The 18,041-nt window shown below is 44.1% G+C and overlaps 1 protein-coding gene across 4 annotated transcripts in view; it reads left to right on the forward strand.

Annotated features, from left to right (window-relative positions):
• The window catches only part of TDP1 (tyrosyl-DNA phosphodiesterase 1), a 70,156-nt gene extending 54,068 nt beyond the window's left edge, over positions 1 to 16,088 (forward strand). Inside the window, exons 14-15 of one of the 4 annotated variants that reach the window (XR_005657570.1) lie at positions 4,424 to 4,532; positions 13,525 to 13,756. Coding sequence is in view for 3 of the 4 variants with exons in the window: in XM_039884002.1 (XP_039739936.1) it covers positions 13,525 to 13,800 (276 nt within the window). In the remaining variant the exon portion in view is untranslated. Of the gene's footprint in view, positions 1 to 4,423; positions 4,533 to 13,524 lie in introns of all 4 variants that reach the window. The other 3 variants (XM_039884003.1, XM_039884002.1, XM_039884006.1) reach the window with 3 other exon arrangements.
• Positions 16,089 to 18,041: the final 1,953 nt, after the last annotated feature.

The raw sequence follows: 18,041 nt of genomic DNA on the forward strand, positions 1-18,041 counted from the left end.
GTAGTTAACAGTGGTGCCTGGTTCTTAGCAAGTACTGGGCCCAGGGTGCAGTTAGTATTAGCAGTAGCAGCAACAGAAGGCGGAAGGCAGACTAAATTTCAGGGAACAAAATCTTGACATCAGACCCAAGACGATGTTCCACCACCACTGCTTTTTCTCATTCTGAAGCGCGTTCCACCACCGTCAGCCCTCTGCTCATCAAAAACCCATCCTTCTTGGTCCTGTGAGGTATATTTTCCTTCACGAAGCTTCTCCTAAGCCTATAGCTGGAACCCTTCCAGCTGATGATCGTATACTGCCTTACAGTAAGGATAAGACAGCCACCTTCCTGTAATTCACTTCCCTGTCATTTAGTCCATCTTTGATTAAATGTGCTCCTTCTAGAAGATTCAGCTGCCATTACTGTTGTAACCAGGAAAATGTGATAGCTTGTCCAGGCTTTTACTGCTGGAGAATGCTACTCAGTTAGATGCAACTAAAATTTAAATTACATCTCTAACTGAAACTTAAGCATCTTCCTTGTTCTCTATGATTGAGCTAAGCTGCTAAACCTAATCCATCACAGTGATAACCGGCTCTTTTACTCCCAAAGCTGATGAAGGGAAAAGCCAGTAATTTCTCATGTGTGATATATGTCCACCCTCTCACCTGGTGTTTTATAAATGTATTGTCTTAATTGTCTTTTAAGTATCTGTGCCTGGGAGGGTGTCTTCCTCTGTTTTATAAAATGCCGAGTGACACCGCTGTGATATGTAAATAATGATAATTAGAAGACAACCTCAAATTATTTGACATCCAGATTGAAGGGAAAAGTGGTACTTTTTATATATATATATATAACACCCTAGAATTTGGATCAAAAATGGCATTTAAAAAAAAAAAAAGCGTATTGCATATTGCTTCCTGTCAGACATGGAAGACTCAAACTTTCTTGTATGTGAAGCCAGCCAGATACCACAAAATGGAACCATCAGATCTGGATCTTGGCCATAAAGACCCTTAATCTTTCACTGAGATGCATTTGAAAATTAACAGAAATAAGCCAAGAGCTAAAGAAGGGGGAAATGGTTTTTACCTGAAACTCCATAAAATATTTAATAGTCATTAATCCAATTGACATTTCCCATCCAGCTTCTGGCCTCTTTCTTTTTAAAAACGTCAAGAACCAAGGTTTCCCGAATTTGGCCCGTCCTGACGTGGCCTGCTTTAATATTGCCTCTTAAATTTGTAAGGGATTCTTCCTTTGTTGCGGCTCCCGGTGTGTGAAGGTGAGACCATTTGCTTGTTTAGTGGAAGAAACATAGGACCAAGCATCAGAAAGGCAGAGTTCAATTTCCAGCCTTGCCACCTAGTAGCTGTGTGGCCTCGGGCAACTTTTTAACCTCCAAATTTGTTTCCTCCTTTGTAAGATATGAGTAATTACATCACAGAGAACACCCTGAATATATTTATGTTGTATTAGTTTGCATCCATGTGCCAGTTATCCCTCTAGATAACCATGTTCGCCGTAGCCATGTAATAAGATAAAGAAACTGAGTCCCAGAAAGGTTAAGGAATTTACCTAGAGTCGCCAGCAAGTAAATAACATTCAAAAGGAAGAGTTTGTCAGGATTATCCTTAGATCCAGAATGTGCCAAAGATAAGGTGTAGGGAGGGACACCAGTGCCACCTGCGGAGATGGCCCAGCACCCTCCGCTGAGGGGGAGGAAGTACGGGGGCGAGGACAGGCTGCAGGGTCCTTTCCCAGGTATCCTGTTTCTCTGCTCCCTCCCTCCTTCACCCTCGTCTATCCCTGATTTTTACTAATGTTTCCTTCTGTCTCTTTCAAATCTATTTCTTTCTTTGTGTTTCCATGGACCCCAATGTCATCCAAACTCACCTCCTCGTTTGTGTCTTAGGTTTTGTTATGATGATACTTACACTTGTAGCATCATTACCACTCGCCATTCCATGTCCCATCTTCTGACTCTGGCAATTCCCAGCCCAACGCTTCTCCAGTCTGTGCCAGTCTGCCTTTATAGTGCGACTTCTCTGTCTCATGTCAAAGGCCACACTCTAACTGGGGTCCTGTGATGCTTTCCATTGTAAGTGAGGCATAACCAACCCAAACAGTACGAGAAAAGGGTAACACAGAGGGTGAGTCCCTTGCTTCAGGTCGGGCCAGATCCAGGGGCTTGGGCTATGTTATCAGAGTGTGGTTTGATGGGCATAAGAGCACCCAGCAGCTCAAGGCTCACAGCTTACCAGGTGAGCTTCCCAGCAGAAAGATAGTCTCTTCCCTTGATGACTCTGACTTGGGCCACATGCCCATCCAGAGTCACTGGTCGGGGACGGGCCCGGTTAAACAGGCACAATCACAGGTGTCCGTGCTGCTTCCCATTCAGCACGCTCTCCAGTCTGGCTCTGATTGTCCTCCGCAGTGTCCCCCAGCCCCCCTCCTCCTCTGCATTGGTTCACTCACGGTCTCCTGCGTGCTTTTCCAACTCTGCCTTTGGTGGTGCTGGTCTCCCCCACAATATTCTTCCTGCCTTCCCTCTGTTTACCAAAATTATACCAGTTTTTTAAGGCCCAGCTAAAAATTTTTCTACAAAGCCTTTTTTTTTTATCTCGCAGTGAGTCAAAGGTCATTTCTTCCTTTTTTGTCCAGAGTCTGTGCCTTTCACTGTATTATGAACCACCATCTTTGCTGCTGCTGTGATCTCATACCTTTCTAGAGGTCTTAACATGCAGAAAGCACTTTCACACACGTTCTTTCATCTGCTCTAATGCAAAAGCCTTTAAGCAGAGAAGGTGCTTTGATACCATTTTTAACCGCTCAGCCTTGCATGAACACCAACCACGCACCAAGACTTGTGCTAAGTGCTAAAGTGAGAAACCATATGATATCCAGACACTTTATTATTTCAATTGTACAAATGCGAAAATCAAGACCTAATAAATACATGTCCAAGTGTCCCATTGACCATCTCTTTAAAGTTCTTGGAACACATAAGCTCTTTGCCACCTCTGGGCCTTCACAGATGCTGTTCCCTCTGCCTGGAACTTTTTTTTTTTTTTTTTTTTTTTTGCACCTGACCAAACCCTACTTACTCATCCTTCAGAGTTTAATTAAAATGTCAGTTTTTTAGGAAGGCTTCCACTGACCATCCCCTCCCACCAAATCTAAAACAAGCCTACTATTCTCTCTCTTGGTATTCCTGTTTTTCTTCATAGTGCTTATCACAGATTGTAGTTATTTCACTTTTTAAGATGTGTTTGTTTAATGTCTTCCCACTAGAATGTACACCCCATGAGGACAAGGATAGTGACATTTGCGGTAACTCCTATATACTCAGTACCTGGCATTCATTCCTAATGCAAAGGAAGGACTCAAGAAATTATGTGTTGAATGAATAAATGCTAACATGAAGCCATTCACACAGCTCAGTAACTACCCAAACAAAAGCTAGAACTCAAATGGCCTGTGGTCAGTATGACTTCATCCCCTAGCATGTCCTGTGCTGTGCCCATGACCAGCCTCCCCCACTGTTATGTGATCACCAGAACCAAAGACCATAGTCCTAGGTCTTTGTATGACGTTAGCACAGTTTGATATGTAGGTATTTAGGGTTTGAAGGGTGGATATATATTTAGACGAGTGGACAGAAGGAATGAGAGACAGACACAGACTTGCAAACAGAGTGCCAGGATAATCCTCAGCAGGAGCCAGGAGCTGGTCAATGCCTAAGGCATGGGGAGAACAAAGCTGATGTATCAAGCACCCGCAGCCGTGCACAGGCCCAGCGTTGGAAGAAAAAGGCGGTTACGGTTATATCCATCAGCCTCCATACAGAAACTTAACGTGCACCCTGATTAAGATCCAAGATCAGTACCCTGTTCTGAGGTTCCTGGGACAAACCTTCCTATTTTGGTGCATCTCAAAGTGTTTTCACTTTTATATTCCCTATCACATTATATTGGAATGCTTTCATTGTACATGAAAGCAACTTCTGTTTCTCGTTACACCAGAATGAGCAGCCTGTTACTATAGCAATATTGAAAGTATTTTGAGGTATTTTTATACAGTCTTGTAAACACTTGCTGCAAACTGTATATAGCGGTTAGTAGAAATGGGCTATAATATCCAAAGTTGTTTTTTTCTCTTACATCTTTACCTCTTTTATTAAACTTTTGCAAACTTTGCTATAGTTTGATTTCTGAAATGTGAACCCTTCTTATTTTTAAGAAAGGATAATTAGGGGAGAATGGTGTAAATATATTTGATCTATGAATGGTGTAAATATATTTGACCTATTGAACATTGAAAATAGCTCTGAAATAACTAGTATTTTGTTGTAAATGCCATGAAGATAAAATTGCTTCTTGAGATCTATCTTTTTTCAGAAAATCGGTGCCATCATAGATTCCTTCTGTGTGTCTGCAGGGCCTGGAAAGCTTCAAAGTGAAACAGAAATTCTTCTCAGGCAACCAGGAGCCAGCAGCCTCCTTTCCTGTGCCATATGATCTGCCTCCAGAACTGTATGGAAGTAAAGGTGAGACCCCCAATGAAGGAGAACCATGGGTGTGTGTGCCAGAGCAGAAACAGAGCCCAGGGAAAGCCATCCATCTCTCTGTGGGAGGCTGGCTCACAGACCACTCTGAAAGCATGGGTTTGCGTAGGCCCCTTTGCTGCCCTGGCTGGGGCCCCTGGAACCATAGTTCTCAAACTGGTTGCTCCCCACACCCTTCTGCATTCTTATCATTACTGAGGACCACAAAGAGCTTTTATTTATGTGGAGTTTTATATCTATTGATATTTACAATATCAGAAATTAAAATCAAGAAATTTGAATATATTGATTTGTTTTAAAATTACAGTAATAAACCCATTATTATATATATTTTTTTATGACTCTTCCCTCCCCCCCCAAAAAAAGCGAGCAAGGAAGGCAGTATTGTTTGTATTTTTTACAAACCTCTTTCAGCATGCGATACCACTCAAGTCACGTAGCTTCTGTACACCCCTGAGAAAGTGAAAGTGACAGTTAATGGCTTAATATTAAGATGAAAATAATTTTGACTTCACAGCTCTGCCCCCGAAAGAAAGGTCTCCAGACCACACTTAGAAAACTGCTGCACTAGACTGTGACTTTTTTAAGGGCAGTGACCATGTATTTTTCACAATAAAAAGTCAATGGAACTTTGGTTCAGGTTCAGGGTGTTCCTGGAGAAAGGCTGTCCAGCTGATGAGGGTGGCCCCACCTCTGACCCAGCCCCACAGGCTGCAATTAGGCTTTTCTCACGCCCTGGATGTCCTTCTCTGGGGCAAGTTCACATTTACCAAACTCACAGGTGGAGAGTGTAATCAGGTGTTGGGGAGGAACAAACTTTCTTCTATCCTCCAGGGTTTTTTGGCTATAAATATCATATAGACATGAGACAGATTAGCAAGAGAAAACCAAATTTAATACTTACATGTATATGAGAACCGGGCATGCAGGAGAGAATCAGAGACCCCCACATACAGGAGAGTTTCAGAGACAGGAAGGAACCTGGGAGTTTAAGACATCTTAAGCTAGGGATGAAGTCAGGTGCCCTGGGGGCTTCAAAGGGTCTTTGCAGAATGATAAGAAGAATAGATGCTTAGGAGATAAAAGTTTGCCTTGCACTATAGATAGGTCAAAAGAGGTCATCTCTGATAAGCTCTCATTATGGGCAAGGCCCTAATTCAAGTTCTAGGCAGTGTGGGGAGAAGCAGATGGTTCCTTTAAGCCTAAGGCTAAAGTTCTCAAAACAATCTGCATACCAGAGGCACCTCTTGGGGTGACTCCTTCTGAACCCCCACATGGTCCATGCTTATTAATTTAAAATGGCAAATGCTTAGGCCACCACAACCGGCGTGTTTCCCCTGGAAGGTAGAGACCTACACGTGTAGCCAAATGATAATCTATAGTTTTTGAGTGAATGCTGAATCCGAACCGAGCAAATTTGGTTTTTGATCGAAAAGTTTTGCTGACATCACCCCATTAATATTCCAAAGTCTCCGATTTCCTAACAGTCAGCCTTGCCCACCCTTTTTGGCTTTCGTGGTGAACCAAACCTCCGCCTTCTGATGGGCCCATTTCTTAGATTGTCTTGACACATCTAACATTTAATCCTATTTCATGTCGTCTGGCGCGCTAGCTTCTTGCAGATGACTATATAAATATATATAATCAGTTGTGTTGATACTAAGTTTCAGAAGGCATTCTTGTTCCCCTCCTTTCCATGCTGTGTTCTCTTTTTCAAGTCTCTAAATTTGTAGTATATTCATGCATTTTCATTTTTCACTAGCAAGATTGTATAGGTTTTGTCATCTTGTCTCTGACCAGCCCCCGACACACACGCACACACACACATGGAATACGCTGCTTTAGAACCAGACTGCATTTATATGCCACGTCGTAACTTATTAAGTGACCTTGGGCAGTTATGTGCAATCTCGATCAGGCCTTGGTGTCTCTGACTGCAAAAGAGCAAGAATGCCTACCACATAGGGTTGTCAAAACGAGGAACTGAGACGATGTCTGTAGTGCACTTAACTGTTTTAATGTAGAGTTAGCAGTCAGTAAATGTTAGCTGTCGTTTCTGTTCTCGGTATAAGAAATGTCTTAACCTGTAGAGGATTTTTAGAAGTTTATTTGAGCCAAACTGACTACAATTGCCATGAAATAAATCTCGATGGATTGAGAAAATGCTCTGGCGAGTGGCCATTTTGCAGCTTACTTTATTTATTAGAATCAAAAGAGGAGCCTGGAGGAGGATTACATGAAATCATTGGTGGTACATGAACGGGCGAGAGAAAGCGAAGGGCAGGAGGGAATCTCTGAGGTTGGATGGATAACAGGTAAAATCGAGAGACACATGCTTTTACATGAGTGGGTTCCGGATAGTTAAAAATGAACATTTACAGCACATGGAGATGGTGTGTGGGCAACGAGATAACAGCGAGGGGTTCTGTGGTCTCCTGCTCTGGTGCCACTGTGTCCCGAGGTCTAGAAAAGGAGATTACTCTGACATTTCAAAGGTATGTTATCTTAGATGCAAAAAAGACAATAGACAGGCTCATTTAAGGTAAACTGACCTTTGTCAAGGAAGCTACGGGGAAGGGACGTGACTGCCCGCCATGACCCGCTTTTAGTTAGGAATTTTTGTGTTCAGCCCATCCTCTGTGGTTACTTTGGTCTCTGAGTTTGTAAGGCGCGCCATGCTGGCCTCCCCTGAGCTTGCCAGGTTTATTATGCGGCCCCACGCTGTTACCTAAAATGTCCCATTCGGCTCCCGGTGTATAACAGTGGATTCGTGCTCATTCTCTCCCCTTCTCTGTGGTGAGCTGCTGATGAAAAGGTTTGTGCAACGCCATCTTTAAACCTGCCAGCGTCACGAGGACTGTCACAGAACCGACCTGATGGTCTCCCCTGCGTTCTCTGCACCATTGTCTTGTCTCCTCGTCTTCATATTCCTTTTGTTTTTGTCTCTGTTTATAACCTGACTACACATGGAGCTGGGGACTATGATTGTCTTAGGCTTAGGTCTGACCTTAGACCTCGTACTTCTCACCCCCATCCCTGAACCGTGGCTGGAATTCTGCCCTCTCCCTTCAGTAAATTTCCAAGGGAATTTGAAAGAGTGGAAGAGATAGAAGAGACTTAAAAACATCCCGACGTCCTTCTCAGTTCCAATAGAAAAAAGCATTCCCAAGAATTTAAAAGTTTACAAGTAGGTAGTGTCGTAGACTGTGTAATGATACATCGTTTACTTGGCCAGCAGGCAGGATGCTTTCCATTGCTTAGCTGAGTTTTCTCTTTTTTTATGCACTTCCTTTGAAAGATACAGACAAGAGAGACTGGAGCATTTTAGTTTTTATCACTACTATTTTACTTTCCACAGTGCTTTAATAGCATGCAGAATAATGCAGATGATTCAGATATCACTGCCTCGTATATAGCCAACATTCAAGGGAGTCATGTGGCCTATACAAAGGCATTTTACCGAGATTTAGGAAAGCGAGTGGCTAAGAACATTTCAAAAGCACTTTATCTGGAAAAGTGATTTTCAAGCCATTGTAACACATATCTTTTTAAATCAGAAGACTACAAAAATCTTAGCAAAGAAATAAATTACAGTTTGATATAAGAGGCCACCAGACATCCTGAAACCAAGAAATGGATCATATAAAGTAAAGCAGAAACGGCTGGGCCACGGGGATACCTCGCCCTGTGCAGTGCTTGCTGCTTGCTCGTTCTCTCCACGAGTTCATATCAGCATCTACACCGTAGGGGGCTCAGAATATGTCAGCGAATGAGAGCCTCAAATCCTTGCCCTCACAGAGCTTACAATTACTCCTCTCCTGTAAACTCATACCATACCAAATTCACTTTACTGATAGTTGTCTTTTTAAAAGGAAATTTTTTAAAGCAAAATCACCAACGTTTTTATTAAATCTAACAAATTATTTCAATATGTCCCACTTGCTTTGTGACCCTGAGCCTGAAGAGAAAGTGAAATGGATGACTGTCATCTCTCCTGAGCTCTGTACTAAAGGCATCTATCTGCTTTGCACTCTTTTTTTTTTTACCTTATATTCTTTTATTATCTGATATACCGGTGAGAAAGTAAAACGAGGTAAGGTTAAGTAAAGCCTATCTTATTTGGATTTAAAGAATAAACTGTATGTCAAGTTTAAGAAGTAATTAAACAGGCAGAGCTTCAAAAGTTTTAGTTATAATTTATCAAGTGGTCTGGTTTTCTTTTTTTCAGTATACATGGAATACGTATAGTATTCTTTCAAATTTTCTACATAACTTAAGATTTATAAAAAGTTACAACAAAAGTACCAATTATTTCCATATACCCTTCACCCAGGTTCCCCAAACGTTAATCGCGTTTTATCACGTTTGCATAATCCTTCTCTCTGTCGCTCACATGTTAATTTTTTTCTGATGCATTTGAAAGTTGCATTTGAAAGCATGATGTCCCTTTTTCTCTAAATACTTCAATATATGTCTCCTAAAAATACATTCTCTTACATAACCACAGTACTGTGGGGGACTGGAAATTTTCCCCTTTCCCCTCTTAGTTCTTCTGGCTGGTTGAACAATTAAAATGACATAAAACAGATTAACAAAATAATGAAATTTAATTATGCATGTACATAAGGGTTAGCTCCAGGAGGATGTGAGACCCAAGGACAAATCAGGCAGTTGCTGCCTAGGTGCCATCTGGAGCTCAGGAGAAGTGGAAGGTTGTGGTCTGGGACTTCAGAGGGCAGGAAGTCAGTTCACGGGTAGACGGAAAAGCAAATGTTTGCTAAACAAATGTTTGCTGGGCCATCTATAACAATGAGACACAGAGAGGACTTTATCAAAGAGACCTTGCTAGGTTCCTCCCCGTCTGTCATACCTAGTTCATATTACACTGTAGGTATGTAGGATGATAGCTCCCTTCCTGGAGGAGCAGGTCCTCTGTCTGAATTCTTTTAGGTAGGGGAGGTCAAAGGTTTTTTCCCCCCATCTTCTGTTTCTTAAAAATAACCAGCTTATTAAAATCAGTGCCCGAGAGGCACATTTTAGGGCGGCAAACTCTGCTCCCCTCCAGTTCCCAAATGGTTTAACTATTTGCCCTACTGTTTGATTAATTTAAAATAATTTCTTGCATTTAGATAATATGGGAATAAACTTTAGACCTATCAGAATTATTGCTGAATAGTAGAGTCTAGATTCATAAAGTATTTTTGTAAGGGAAACAAAGTTGATTTAATGTTCTAATCTAAAAAAAATACCAAAAAAAAGTAGATCGCTTAAAAATTATTGGCGATATGTTTCATTTTAGTTTTCAAGGACCTATTTTTGAAAGATCTTAAGAAACAAGGCTTTTTTTTTTTTAATGAAGCAGCCAGAACACTTTTTAGACATGATTTTGATCATCTTTAAGAAGACCTATTTATGCTTATAACACAAACAGAAGACTGAAAATAAGCTTCCAGCTTAGCTTTTAAAATGGCTATAATCAGAAAGTTTAAGGAAATCTAGAATCATCAAAGTAAAGAGTAGTTTATCATATTACTTTGAAATAAGTAAGTACTTGGTTTTTAGCAATTTGAATTATTTTTCTTCCCACTAGGTAGATTGTTCTGTTTTTGTTTTTTTTTTTTAATTTAATCACAAATTAGGGTATTAATGGGTTTCAGATAACACTGATACTGCTGTAAACCCAAAAATAAAAGCCCAAAGCGAGAGGCAACAAGTGTTTATTTGAGATCCAAAAGAATACTATCAGAAGCACTGGTTCAGGCAGAAACCCAAGAATGCCTTTAATTTGTAGTCTTCGAGTCATAACATCTGCCTTCCTGTTATCTTTGCAAAAAGTTGGAGTATGATGCTCCTTTGGGCCTGGTCCAAAGGTTGTCTTACCCAGTTTAAACACTGCAAAGGTTTGAGAAGTAAGATGCGCAAGGCAGTTCTCTGGAATGGCAGCTCCGACTCCATCTTGAAGTGGCTCCCTTTGTGTTATTATTCACCCTGAAATTACCAATGATTTCAATTCTACGAGGTTGGCAGCCCAGCGTAAAATATTTTGGAGCTTTCCTTCCTATTTCATGCTGGCAAGTCTTTTATACATTCTCTAATTTCAGAGTACGCTAAGGTGAAATAACATCAGAAATCTTAGGGTAATCGGTTCATCTCTTTGGAACCACACACCACACAGTCTGCTTGTGCCCAGTGCATGAATGAGACATGATTGCTCGGCTGAGACAGTGGCTTCTGAAGGTAGCATATCAAGTTCCCCTGAAGAGAAGACAGTGGGAAATGTACATATGGGTGCTTGGGCTGGAGGGGTCAAGTCACAAATCCTTCTTCACCCAAGGGCCACTCTCAGAGGACTAAAGGAGAGAGCTGAATGGCTAGCCAAATAGAACAGGATTTTGTACTTGGGTTTGTCTGATTGTTAAAAAAAAAACAAACAACAAAAAAAAACATTAGGACTTACATAGCATATAGGATAATGACAGTCCTCACTATGAGTTAAAGGTGGCAGTAATTATTATAATAATTATAATAGTACTAGCACTCTTTAAGCACGTAGTATGGGCCAGGAACTGCTGTTGAGCACGTGACATGAATTAATTCATTGACTGCTTTCCACCCCATGGTACAGGTAGTAGTATAACAAGTAAGGAACCCTAACCGCTCATGTTAACTCGGTCCAGGCCCCATGGACAACCTCGTTCTGGTCCCGTGCCCCCTTTACCCTCACACTGTAGCACCTTCCCATGGAGGACCAAGTTCGGGAGTTACAAAGAGATGTAAGATGCACGTGTATCCTGGCCACAGGGAAGGATGGGCTAGGGATACGCACAGACTGTGCCCTCATCTCCAGCCTCCCGCCATGCCTTTGCTGTAGACATCCTGTCTCACCTAGACCATGCTGCTTTGATCTGTCTCCCTGGCTCTGGCCTCCTCTCACTGGACACCGTCCTCTGCGCTGCTGCCACGCACATCTGATCATGTCACACTGCTGTTTTAAACCCTCCCATCGTATTCCAGAAGAAGGACAGTTTCCCATCTCCTTTACCCTTGGATACAAAACTCTGATTGTGTCAAGATCACCTCTAGAACTGGATAAAATGCGTATCACCAGGCCCCAGCCCAGACCTACTGAAACAAGCTTTCTGGGGGTGGGGGAAGTAGAGAGCAGTTCGCATGTGAGCCCAGTTAGGGAACCGTGCAGACGTGGTAAAGTCGCGAGTTCCAGCATCCTGTCTTGCCTGCTCTCTGCCTCACTGAACTGTAAACTCTGAGAGGACCTCAGCTCTGTCTGGCAAAGTACCTGGTATCTATCTAATCAGCACTCAACAAACATTGTACATACGTGCTCGACTATATCATGAGGCAGGTCGTTCTCTTAAGGGATAATTTAGGTGGATGGCTTAAAACAGGCCTTAATCTAAGCCACTAAATGTTAATGCTGATTTCTAGTGATGGGTGAAAAGACACCACAGTCATAACCACCCTCTGTTCACCTACCCGTTGGCCTTTTTGCAGCTTTCTCCCAAAGTAATGAAGGGCCTTTCTGCCAGCACAAGAAGTAATTAGCCTGTAGGTACAGACATTTGCTCACCTGTAAAGCAGAGCATCTGGGGATTTACCAACAGCACGGTTACCCTGCTTGGCTGTTGTTGGCCGATTTTGAGGGGGAGGAGTAAATGGGGTGGTGGGCTTGAAGTTACTTGCCTACTGGCAAATGTTTGCATTACAAATCCTGCCTTAGTGAAGAATCTAATAGCTACTCATTGCAAGAATCAGGGTGTCCTCTGCCTTGAGGATGAAGCAGAGCTGATGTTAGCCAACTTTGCAGGAAAGGACAAGTACAGACAGAGACGTCTAGCCACCAAGGTGGTGTCGCCAGCGGAAGAGAATGCCTTTTTAAAGGCCAGCGAGTAGTTGTGTGGAGTCAGGTCTCCAGCCCTGCCAGTCCCTCCCCTTTTATGAAACAAGCATGTGACAGACTCAGGTGTATGGCTCTCTAACAAGCTCTTTAATTCACAAAAAGTGTGTGGTGTCATGCTTTCAAACCATTTCAAGGCCAAAGACAAGAGAACAGGGTTCTGATGACTTTTTGCCATCTTCGGCATTCCTCCCCTGCTGTGTGCACACTCGCCCTGCGATTACTTAACCCGGTGAGGCCGCGAGTGGAGAGCAGATGACACCACTGGGTGCCAGGCGGTCCCCGAGCCAGCTCTCCTTCCGCTCGGGAAGAGAAGGCCTCCCCGCAAGGGCGGTTGGCAGTGCTGAGCGCCGCTTTAGTGGGCTGGTCCATCTCCACGGACCTGCTCCGTGGCCAGTCTGTGCTCAGCACTCCGCCCTCAGAACTGTTTCTCCCATACCCATCAGGACAGTCCTATGGGGACTGTTTTTAGTCCTTACAATGTATTTACTCCCTACCCACATCATTATGGTTCTTTTGAAATGGTTCGACTAGCAGTAGTGTGATACATGCTGGAAGCGATTTGTTTGGATTTTTTTCCAATTTCTGAAACATCAGTCAAAAGGAAGAAAAGTTCCCATTTATTGAGTACATACAACATGCTAGGAGCTTCCACGGGTGTCTTCCCATTTATGCTTCACAGTAGTCTCGGCAGGTTGCTAGTGTAGTCAGCTCCTGTTTCACAGTCAAGGACCCTAAAGCCACCCTGCAGACGTGTCCCCCGGGGTTCAGGGAAGGACGAAGCTGGGTTCGGACGTGCGTCGGCGTCTTTGTGAGGTTCCCCCCGTGCCGCACGCCACGCGGGTGTGTCTCATTTAACCCTCACGACAGCTTCACGACGTAGGTACGGACAAGGACGCTGAGGCTGTGCGAGGTGACGTGCCCAGTCAGGGTGAGTGGACCGTTGTCTGGGGTGTGCAGTTCGTGGCCTCCAGCACGGCTTCACCCTCTACGGGGGGTGAGGTCTTCGTAATCCTGTTCGAATAAGTATTAAGCACACGTAATGTGTTTTCCCCCCAGATCGGCCGTGGATTTGGAACATTCCCTACGTCAAAGCCCCAGATACACACGGGAACATGTGGGTTCCATCGTGAGAGCCCGAAGCCCAGTGAAGCCGCCGTGTTGAGACCGCGAGCCCCAAACGGGGGGCGTTCTTGTCCGAACGGGGTGTTCACGTCCCTGAGTTTCGTCTGCGCCCCTGGGGAGCGCTTCGTCGGGGTCGCTCTTTTGAACATGGATATTGGTTACAGTTGTTACCATTTCTCACCGCCCGCCCCCACCCCAAATTTTTTTTAAGATGTATTTTCTTAATTCCCTTGGCTGCGCTGTGCTTTGGGATGAGGACTATTAAACTTCACGATGTCGAAAGAATGCAGAGCCATGAAACGCTCCTCCAGCGACGCGGAATCTCACGGTGGCGTCGGCCCTTCGGAATTGAAGGCTGACTGTGCGCTGCGCTCCATCGCGACCCGTGCTCTTCGTTCAGCTGACACTTGTCAGAGGAAGAGTGTGACCGTTCGCTTCCTCGCCCAGCCTTCCCTCAGCTTGCCGAGCGTGTCTCGGGGGTCGCCGGACATCAGTCTGCCGATTCCTGGCGCCTGGCGCTGAGGCCGCTGTGGCCGCGGGTCAGAGCGGTGAGTCACGTGGCCCCTCGGCCCCGCAGCTGCACGTGGCTTCCCGTCCGCCCCGCACCCGTGCTGGCCGCCTCACTGCTCGCGCTGGGTCTCACCGGACCGAGCCACCTGCCGCTTCCTTCACCCGTTCCCCAGGCTGCGTGGGCGTCTCTCCCATCCCCACAGATTTCCAGAAAAGACAGCTCAGAGAATCAGACAAAAGCACACAAGTATTACAGTTGGAAGAAATCCCGAAGGGTGACACAGTTTGGCACCTTCAATTCACAAGGGAGGATGAGGCCCAGAAAGGTTCAGGGTGTCGCCCAGGCCACACGGCTGGCTGGGGCCAGAGCTGTGAGTGTCCTTCCACTTTGTGTACCCGTGTCCTTCATTCGGAGGGACCCAGCCCTCCCGAGGCCATTTAGGCCCTCTTTGTTTTCTTTTGCATGGAGTCGATCTCCAGTTTGTCACCAGCCTCTTCATCTTACAGCTTAGAAGAGCCGAACGTTAATTTGGAAAGAGTTTTTTAAAATTGTTTTTCAGACTGTTCCTCGGAGGCCTAGACTTTTCATCTTAAGAACTCAGAGGGGTGGGGATGCTATGACAGGAAGAGGCTGGGAAGACCCAGCGGAGGGCCCCCTCCCTCCCACGCGGAGGCTCTGCTTCTCCTACTGTATGTACATGCTGAGATTCTGTTTGGGATACTAGCTGGGGGGTTTTGGTTTTTATTTTTTGGTTTTTGTTTTTTTAGTGCTCTGCTTTTAAAAAAGTTGAAAAGCCACTGAATTAGTTTAACCAGTTCATTCCACAGTTTACAAAACAGAGGCTTAAGCCTTTTCTGACCCTGCCTTCTACTTCTTAAAACATTCAAACCCTGCATCCGATGAGCCAAGAGACAACGGGCGGGCACCCTGGGCTGGCAAGAGAGACCAGTGTAGCAGTGGGGACAGCCCAGGGCAGTTACAGCCTGAGCTGGGTGTCCAAAGGACTGTGGCAGAGGACCTAAGATTCTCACTAGCACGGTGGTCCCATCCTGGGTAGGGGCAGCAGGGGCAAAGTCACCATGGCTACAAGCAGTCAGCTTGCTCTGGAGCAGGACCCAGAAAACCTGGGCTGCTGAAGGCCCAGCCAGTCAAGGCAGCAATGGCAGACGGACAGCTGGTAGTCATGGCTGACACCATGCGAGGTCTCACAGGTATGTCGTTCATCTGACTCACATGACTGCAAAGGGACTTAGAGCTGAGAGCTGGAGTCAGGATTCCAGCGTTTGAATCCCAGCTCTGCTACTTACTGGCTGTGCAACCTAGACCAGGTTACTTAAATTCTCTGTGCCTTGGTCTCCTCAACTGTAAAATGGCCGGGGAGGGGGACAGGTGTAGTAATACCCACTGCAGAGGGTTATTGAGTGTCCAGTGAGTGACTACATGAAAGTGCTTAGTCGGGCCTGCTCAGAGTGAGAACTGTACAGTGATTGGTACTGTAGCTGTTACAGTTAATTCATTAGGATTATCTTCATTTTCCCGATCAGGAAACCTGGACCCAAACAAGGTGCTTGTCCAAGGTCATACTTCTAGAAAGTGCATCTGCCAGTATTTGAACCCAGGTCTGGCAGCGTCCAGAATCTGTTCTGTACTGCCAGGTGGCCGTAGCTCCCAGGCAGTGTGGTAGACGGGATCTGAGGAGGTGGACCATGTCCCCCAATCTGTTGTAGACAGATGCTTTTATACACTACGTCAGCCTTCTATGAAATAACATTCATAAGGTCCCACCATGAGCGACGGAGCCAAGTCTTGTTTCTCTGGGTTCTTCTGTAGAAGCTGTATAGTTTTCCTTAGTGGAAATTGTTAATACTACATGACTTCAAATGAATATGGTTTGTGCATCAGATTCAGTATGCTTAAAATAAGGATCTTAGGTTTGATTTTGTCACTTTTTTTCCACATGAAATTAAAAATTCACTTTCTAAGGAAATATCTAATATTATTTCATCCATTATGAAACCATTTTGGATGACCTAGGTGTTAATTTGATTCAGATCTTAGGACATTTGAATTTTTCCCTCATTACTAAAGAATTAAGAGCCGTAACCCCTTCCTCGAGAATACTTGCTTTTGACTGCTGAATACCTCAAAGAAAAGGCTAGATATTCTTTATTACATTTATAAAATGTAGCAATTGTATTAATGCAGAAATGATATAATGACAAAGTCTGATGACAAAAGTCCATCAAGAATTCAATGACTAGCAGAAATAAAATAGCTTAGCTATTGTATAGGATTAAATCTCAAAGTCTATTGATCATGTGCCAACTACATATTATACATAGGTAAGATCCCATAATGATAAAATCTTTGACAAGTTTTCCAAGTTTAGTAGCCCACTTACTCCAAGCAATATCAAGGACCAACAAAGGAGTACTACAAATAAAACTACAATTTTTTACTACATTTCTATTAACTAATAAATATGTCTTAAGTAGCCTTGCTTATAATAGTATCGACACACAAAAACAAAAGATGAGGCAGATCAGATAAGGGGTTGTGTGCAGCCCTCTGTTCTTGGGAAACACCAGCAACACATACAGCCAGGACATAACGTGGAATCTGGTGACCACCTCCGAGCACATGCTCTGTTCCAGGTACTGTTCTGTGTATTTTGTGTGTGTTAATTGATTTAATCTTCATACTACTAACCCAAGGAAGGAGGTACTATTATCTCTCTTTTACAGATGGGAAAACTCAGATATTGACCCAATGTCACACAGCTGGCAAGTGGCAGAGCTGGGATTTGAACCCATGCAGCAAGTGTGGCGGATGTTCCCAAGCTCCAGCCAAGGAGGAGGCCTTGTGTATAAAATATGTAACTGTAGCTACAAAACCAGTGCCTTTTAACCACTGTAACAGCAAGTCATGGCGTGACAGACCAACTAGTGGCACACCAAAACCAACCACTCTGCGTGGCATTAGCGTGCGAGACCGAGCCACTGAATTACTAAAGCCAGAACCTGAGAGTGGAGCAGCTTCCTTTCCAGTGAGAACCTTGAGGGCTGAGCACTTTGCCATGTTAAGTATGTTCTAGTAAATTCTCTGAAACCTGGTATTTCCATGGACTCCCTAGATGTAAAGCACAGAGCAGAAGGGATCAGCCCTAGTGTCAGGAGAGAAGGTGACACAGGAGATGCTGGAGAGGGGGAAGGCAAGAGGCTGCCCAGGAAATGGGGTGCTGGGATATGAAATAGGGGGTGAGCAAATATGGGGCCATAGCATCGCAAGTCTGGGTATGATCTGTAGTCCATATTTAGCAAGTCCGTCTCAAAGCAGAATCCAATGGCCGTGTAGAAATGATATTTATTCCCCACCAGCAGCTCCACTGGACCTGCAGTCTGGCCAGTGTTAATCAGTCTGAGGCACTTGGCTCAGTTTTCTGTTACCTCTGCAGGAAGGTTTTCAGAGAGCCCCATTCCACTTTATTAAGAACTGGAAGGCATCTGGACCAGTTATTTTAATGAACGTGAATAAGGGGAAGCTCAAAAGGGAACGGCAAAGGAGAAATTGCATCCATAGGGAATTTATTATGGGTTATGATCGCAGGTAACTATACACATCATTACACCATGGAGCAGGTGATAGTAACCTCATTTTATAGAGGGGAAAAATAAGGTTCAGGGTCACACAACTAATATATATCGCTTTCTGGCCCTGAGGACACAGATGATGCCACTATATGCTCTGGGTGGCTCTTTGCTCATAGGTTCTTTAGAAATTAACATCGTGGTAGCTGAATGCTGATTCTGGGGGTGTGTGTGTGTGTGTGTGTGTATGTGTGTGTTTCAGATAATTGACATTACTAAAATACAAAAGCCTGTAGATATATATTATTCAATCGTATTTTATCAATATTTTTATGGAAGAATATATCCAGATG

The sequence above is a fragment of the Pteropus medius genome, unplaced genomic scaffold, assembly GCF_902729225.1.
Source record: "Pteropus medius unplaced genomic scaffold, Ma_sr-lr_union100, whole genome shotgun sequence".
NCBI lineage: Eukaryota > Metazoa > Chordata > Mammalia > Chiroptera > Pteropodidae > Pteropus > Pteropus medius.